The sequence below is a fragment of the Lepidothrix coronata genome, unplaced genomic scaffold (genome assembly GCF_001604755.1).
Source record: "Lepidothrix coronata isolate B3197 unplaced genomic scaffold, Lepidothrix_coronata-1.0 Scaffold33, whole genome shotgun sequence".
Lineage (NCBI taxonomy): Eukaryota > Metazoa > Chordata > Aves > Passeriformes > Pipridae > Lepidothrix > Lepidothrix coronata.
The window spans coordinates 272,523-280,022 of record NW_016690213.1 but is presented as its reverse complement, the minus strand read 5'-3'; the positions used below and the strand labels follow the sequence as shown (position 1 = coordinate 280,022).

The window sequence follows — 7,500 nt, the reverse complement described above, 5'->3', positions numbered from 1 at the left end:
TGCTCAAGCCAAGGACAATGCCAGTAGTTAAAACAGCGTAAATAGACAAGAGCAGATGAGAGCTTTAATTCCCTCCAAGTTTTCATAGACAAAGGAGATGTGTTAACATGGCTAAGGCTTAGGAAGGGGCACTGTAGAGGTTGTTGGACTGTGTTAGAAAGTACAGGACCGATGCGTACCAGGTGTAAATCAGTGTAACTGCACTGAGGCTGGTAGAGCCCTACTGATTTACACTAGCCCAGAGTTTGGCCTGTGACTTTTTTCCTTGGCAGTGAAGTGAGGTTGCATTGACAAAGCATGTGGCAAAATGTGATTTCTTTCTAAATCGGTCTGATGTGGAGGCTTCAGCCTGAAACCCACCTAGCCTCCCCCTGAGAAGACCTCATTGTCTTTCCTCCTGGTGAATGTACAGTGGGATTCTTTGATTGACTGCTGCCACCTGATGCTAAGAAAATGCCCTGAGTTCATACTAGGGATTGTTGGTTCTATTAAAAGCAATGTAGATGGAGTTTATTCGTCACTGAAGCATTTTATGCAGATGTTCCTACTTCAGAGATGTTCAGTCAGTTAGGTGTAAAGATGCGCTGAATAGGTCGCCATCACTTAGGGTCAGGGAAATGCCACCCCCAGACACATAATTAACGTGGCTGACTGATTAATTGCCCACTGAAAAATATAACTACCCATGCATTTAAATATTTATTTTCAGGCCATGGACTTCACTAGTATTTTCTTTATTTAAAAAAAAGAAAAGCAAACAAAAAAGCCACTGCAGATACTCTTTCTAGAAAGGAAAAGTGTTGGCTGGCGTACCATCCTGTGGGGATTAATCACAATGGAATTCACATTACAACATGCAAAGTAACGTGTGTAATCCAGTCTGACGTGAAAAATTGCTAATAACATCCCAAAAGGAAAGAGCTATGAATGGCTCTAATGCCTGAGGAGTAGGGGAGATCTTTGGGAATTCAGCATTACAAGGTGAAGCATCCAAAAGAAGCTGAAAAGTTGCCTTTCTTCAAAGCCCCCATAGAGCTTCATTCACTATTATGTTTGTGGTCTGCTCTCTGCAGCCTGTTGTACTGCGTTCAAAGGGGCCCAACCCTGCAGATGTGACTCAGGTACAATAAAGTTAGACCATAAAAGATAACTCCTAGTCCAAAAGAAAAACCTGTGTGTCTCTACAGGGGTGGGAGGCCTGGCAGCTAGTGGTTCGGGGGTTTCACACTGCCTACTCTGTGGAGAAGCAGCATCCCCTACCTGGAGAATTATCGAGTGTACAGGTGGAAACTGAATGGCAAAGGCTCAACTTAAAGCCTGGGTTGTCACTTCTATGTTTAAAGTTGTCATGGATGTAACCATGAGGTAGGAAGGATGGGTAGGACTTTTTGCATTTAGACTTCATGCTTCTTATGGAGGTGCTTGTAATTGCCTCCTTCCCATCTCTAGCAGCTTGGAAGGGAAGAAAGGCATCTAATGTTGGTCTTCTGGAGTGGATACCAAAACTAAAAGGTTTTGCCCTCATGAAGTAACATCAGTTTCTACTCCATAAAGTTGGTTATCTACTATGTTTCTTGATTTCTGGTATCATGTAGTCAAAACTCCCTCCCCTTGGTTAGCACCCTGGAATACTAAGGGTGATGAACAGCACGTGAGCAGCCTTGTTTGAACTGCTTGAACAGAAAAAGCATATCCTATTTGTATAGCAATGCAGGAATGAGAAAAGCATGGTTAAACATAATAGTTAATTTTTTCTCTCTTAATTGTTGCTGTAATAGAACATCTGTAAAAATGTTTCTTTCTATGTGGCCTGTTGAATGAAAAATTTCCACAGAAGGCAGCCTGTGTTTGGGAGCAGAGAAAAATGGGGGGGGCTGGATTTCACTCTCAGAGGTAGACAGAGGACTTCTGCAGGGCTTCTGGAAGCAGAGTTTGTCAACTGGTGTCAGGGAGAGCTGATCACATGCTCATCTGATGGCAAAATGTGGCTAGCAAACTGCTAGTGTTTCCCCAGTGGTGATAGGTGAGTGAGGCTCGAGAGCTCTGTGGTATCAGGTTATTCATACACATTTCCAGACAAGTTTTCTGAGAGTGGCTTCTAAAGGGAGAAGGACAAAAGCCTGAAGTAGAGAGTAAGGAGATGGTCCTGATCTGGCAATGTGACATGAATTCAGTAAATGAGTGAGATGTGCCCAAGTGTCTCTTGGTCACAGGAAGGGTTCAAGTGGCTCCTAGGGCAGGTCGGAGAACTCCTCTTGCCGGAGGGGGCAAAGAGTAGGAGTGAGGGAATACTTGCTATTATAAGCATGCTGGCTACTGGCCGGCCATGTATGAGCAGTTGTAGAGCTGTGAAGCCATATTTCCATAATAAAAGAAAAGAATATCTTTATGGAGATTACCTCAACCTTGCAACTGCCCTACAGTTCGTTATAGTCATTGCTTTTGAATCATTTAAGGCAAAGGGTAAGAAGGTGGTGCTAGTGCCTGAGACAACTATTTAGAACAAATTACTAAAGTTTGGAGGTAACTGTGGGTTTTAACATTCACCCATTGTTCAGGGGCTTATGAGAGTGGCATGTTCCCGCTAGCTGACTGTTTGACTTACCCATGAAGTTACAGTGACATTTAGAAACCACAAATGAGTCTAAAGCATCTCAGCTCAGTAGCCACTTGGAGCACAATACACCCATTGAAGAGGTTAGGGTGCTATTTGTACACTTATGAAAAAGAAGGGGAAACCATAAAGTCTCTTGAGAAAGCCATCTTATGGGGTTCTCATGCATAGCAGCCAGAGAAGCAAGCTACTAGCTGAAGGCTTGCTTGCTTGCTTGTTTTTAAACTACAAATAACATTCAGAGGTACTCCACTTCTTTGATAGCTTTCAGCACTGGTTGTAACCAAAGTTAAGGACAGAGGTACAAAGGGCTTTCTGTGCATGCATAACTTTCATATTAGTCCTCACATGGAGAGGAGAACATAGCCCTAAATGCACGGGTAAAATATCAAGCAGAGATTTCTTTCCTTAAAGAAAATTGTGTTTGTTTCCCCTCCTGCTAATTATATCCTATAAATCCCCCACTCTCCAAACTCAGACAGCAACATTTTGTTACCTACATTCTGTCAGTAGACTTTATAAAGATCTCTAACACATGTTATAAAAGTTATTGCTATAGTACTATATATAACAGCTTTGCATAAGAGAATAGAAGGCTGCCACATTTAGAAAATGCAGGTGCTATGTAAGCCCCTTTCTGAAAGAAAGAACTTAGCTCAGTTTCCTTTGAAGAACCAGAGACTTGAAATTGAAAACTGTATTAATGCCATTGTCTCCTTGTATCAGCAGGTTCCAGAGAGATTCCTGGAAGTGGCTCAGATCACGTTACGGGAGTTTTTCAATGCCATTATCGCAGGCAAAGATGTTGATCCTTCCTGGAAGAAGGCCATATACAAGGTCATCTGTAAGCTGGACAGTGAGGTCCCTGAGATTTTCAAATCCCCAAACTGCCTACAAGAGCTTCTTCATGAGTAGAGAGTTCAGCAGCTATTTATGAATGTATGAAAGTAGCAGTCCCCTTCTGATGCCCAAGTCATGTGTGTCTCTATTTTAATTTCATATATATGTGTATCGCATACATATATATATGTATATGAAATTAGACTGATCCCTCCTGGATATAAGTTTTCGTTTAGTTCCAAGGGGATGGTTATTTTACTTCAGCCTTTGGTTTACTTTTGCCCAAGACCCTTAACATTTGAAGAATCAACGGGGTTAATTTTCAGGGAGAAGAGTTTGGAAGTGTGTAAAAGCCTGTCTTAGCAAGTTAGGGCATTATGTTTAAAAATGCTTTGTCAGATTTATTGCTTGCTGCAAAGTGGCATTTTGTCTTAGTGAGACTAATGTCATGGCACAATACTACAGACAATGAAGTTTATATTATGTTTATACTGCTAAAGGTCTGAACTCTGTGGAGTCACTTCATGAGCTTTGAGCTTTTTTATTTGTATTTATATACTTTTTAATCAATAACTAGATTTTTTTTCATACTTCAAAACAAATACAACATCTATTATAGGTACTCACTCCAAGAAGTGACACCCAAAAATGCAAACGCTATTCTTCATGCTTTCCTTACAGAAATGACAGATACCCTGCACCAGTAATCAACATGCCAGGTTGTTGTTTCTCTAAATTGAAGCAAGGGATGTTTGCACAAATCAAATACCATTCTTGCAGGGTTAGGCCAGTAATTCTTGCACAGTATCGTATCAACCACACTAATTTTGGAATATGGTCAGCTTACTAAAGCGGAAGCATTTCACTCTCCATAGAGTAAAAATGAAACCTTCAGCGTCCTATATTGCCATGTCTTGGTCTTACTTTAAGTGGCGTTTGTCCCTAAATTTATTTTTTTCTTAGTCCATTCTGCCTCCCAAGATCCGCTTTCCAGTATACAAAGTTTTCTGTCCATATTTGACATCTGTTCTGAAAGGCGCTTTTTGAATGATCTTGGATATAGTAAAGAGTCTTCACCTCACAGTGCTGAGGCAAAGGAAAAAAAAAAAAGGCTTGTTTGTAGCTGTAAAATATAATTAGTCTTTTCCTAATCAGAAGAATAAAAATTACATTTTCATAAAAATCTAATCAAGCATATACAAAAATCAGTGTCCTCCTGGCTATGCAGGGTTCAGATAGCCAAATTAGATTTTTGAAACTACAGTAAGTGCAGCTTTAAAAAAAAAAGAAAAAATCTATTTGAGCAATGTGCTGCACTTGTCTTCTGAAGCTGGAGCTAGTGTTGACCAAAACCTGAGCTACAGTGTAAAGTCCATGATGGATCTGAGTCTGCCTGAATACTATACCCCGATGTGACAGAAAGAAAGCTGGCTGCTAGTTCTCGTGCTTTCTTTAGTGGCTCTCCTTTTCTCATGTTTTCAGAAAGATATGTTCTCCAGAAGTTTGGGGGAAGGTTGAATATGCTATGGCACACTGTATTTGTCATTTTCTTTGTCGTCTTTTGTACGGATGCAGTAAGAATTTATTGTTATCATCAATAGTATTTTCCTCTACATAATTAAATCTAAATCTTGAGGAAATTCCTAATTAGCTGTGAATTATATTTAGACCATCTAGGATATTGGTATCTTCTTTATTTTAAAATTACATTTTGACTTTGGAGAGTGAAAGTTTACCCATGTGACTAAAGAGCTGACCTGATCATTGCAATTTCACTTCATTTACAAATACTGCTGATAGACAGAAATGTATGAAAGCAATTATTGTTAGCAGAAAGCCTTAAAAACCTGCTGACTTCAAATTAAACAGCACAATCCTACGATTCCCTGTCATTCTTTTCAAGCACTGGCAGTATCTGTGGAGTATAGGCAATGCAGACAATAGCATGGGATGAAGTGCCAACATTTTCACTATGCATTAAAAGCAAAACAAATCTTGATCTTAGACTCTCTGAGAGTACCTAATAGTGTATGTATCCTTACAGTAGACAGGATTTATTTTTCTTTATTTTATTTTCTTACATTTTCTTTCATTTTATTTTCTTTTCTTTATTTCATTTTTCTTTTTTTTTTTTAATGTGTGTGTGCATGATTTGGTAAACATTACACTTCATAAAAATGTAACTCCAATGAAATCTGAGGGTGAAAATTGTGTTCATGCACTTTTTGATTTATGGGAAGAAGTGGCATAAAATGCTCAAGTTTTAATACAGTAAGTTCATCATTGGCATACCATCAGATACAAAATATAACTGCATTGTCACCTTGGACATAAGAAAGCAAAGCCATACTTTAGTCATACTATGTGGACATACTACTAGCTACCATCTCAATCTGTGATTTCACAGTTGCTTTTATTATTACTATTATATTATCATATTATTATTAATATTATTGTTAATATTATTATTATTATTATTATTATTATTTGGCTGCAATGGGATTCACATAATCTAAATAAGTGAAATTGTGTACTCAACACTTGATGTTGTTGCATTTATTTATTTATTTATGAGTAGCATGATCTCAATAGTAAATGAGGCATAGGAATTAGGAATAGAAATTTCATCTTAAAAACAAAATAAAAACCTCCTTGGTCTGAATAAATGATAATTTGATCATTCCAGTTACATTATTTTTCTGCATTTTATAGCCATATTGCCTTTGTGCCTCCCAATGCACCTAAAATTACAAATACATGTATTCGTACTAAATTCTAAGTAGAATCCAGTTTCTTTTAAATGATCTCAATATTATTTCACTAAAAATGGCTAAAAGGCAGGAGGCTACTTCTATTGTAATGAAAAGTTTACATAGGAAAAGAATTTTGAAATCCATGTAGAAACCCCATCGTACCATTCATTTACTGCTAATTCAGATTTATTTCTGCATATAAACTTGAGGTTATAGTCTGTGCCTAGACCTTAAATGCACCAGCGGAAGGATAAAAAAGTCCTTCAAAATACCAGTTTTTCCCCCACAAGTACAATTGTTCTTGTGCCTTCTGTGGCTTACAATTTTCATCTTTTAAACTTTATTTTTCAATTACTACAGCTGCAATAAACACTGACTTTTTTTTTTCCAGCTGTTTGACATAATGTTGATAGCTATGCATATTTTGTGTCTTTTTAAAAATTAAAAAAAAAAAAAACAAAGCAGGAGAATACGTTTTTGAAGAAGAGAATTTTTAGAACAGTTTGATAATGCAAATTATTTTTTCTCAATTGTTTGAGCAGCATTCAAGTTTTGAAAATTCTTGTAGAAGCCAATTTTTTGTAACTGTGGTGCAAATCTTGTGTTTTCTTAGCCTGATGAAAAGTAGTATAGAAGCAATATTTCATACGTGACATATGTGCGTATACATATACATATGTAGTCACACACACAGGACAACATGTGTGGTCATATGTATGTATATTTACACAGAAACACACACACACACACAAAATATGCGTATGAAGTGAAAAGCTTACCTTTTTCCTATCTAGATTAAGAACCTATTTTAGACATTTGTTATGTTTTGTGAAAAGAATGTTCTATTTGAAACTACAAAACATTTAATTCTTACTGTATCTCTGGTTGTTTAATGGGAACGTTTCACATTTAATGGTAAACACGTGGAAGATGTTAGAATGTAGTAATTATTTAAGAAGGTGTTCACCCATGTATTCCTGAGGTTTGCTTTGTGCCTCTGAGTATTATTTAATTAAAGTGTTTTAAGTTTGAAGAATCTTTGTTACTGTACCAGGTATGTGGGTGAACATTGAAAATCGAGGGGAACTTTTATAAAGCAATGTAAATATTCAACCTTATGGCTGTTCTTGCATAAAGACATAAGATTTTAATAACTACATTCTGAAAACATCTGTTGAATTTATAAGAAACACTACAGTAACTGTGTAGATAGTTGAAAGCATTCTTGAAAATCCAGCTCTCTACTTTTAAAAGTTAAGTCTCTTTCATCAGATGTCAAGGGAATGGGTAATA

General features: G+C 37.3%; 1 protein-coding gene across 5 annotated transcripts in view; it reads left to right on the top strand.

Moving 5' to 3' along the window:
• The window catches only part of PROX1 (prospero homeobox 1), a 49,592-nt gene that overhangs the window by 40,532 nt on the left and 1,560 nt on the right, over window positions 1–7,500 (top strand). For 3 of the 5 annotated variants that reach the window (XM_017811739.1, XM_017811741.1, XM_017811740.1), the window contains one exon: window positions 3,341–7,500. This exon is cut by the window's right edge and continues 1,560 nt beyond it. In XM_017811739.1, the coding sequence (XP_017667228.1) occupies window positions 3,341–3,529 (189 nt within the window). In that variant the 3' untranslated portion in view covers window positions 3,530–7,500. The remainder of the gene's footprint in view (window positions 1–3,340) is intronic. The other 2 variants (XM_017811742.1, XM_017811744.1) reach the window with 1 other exon arrangement.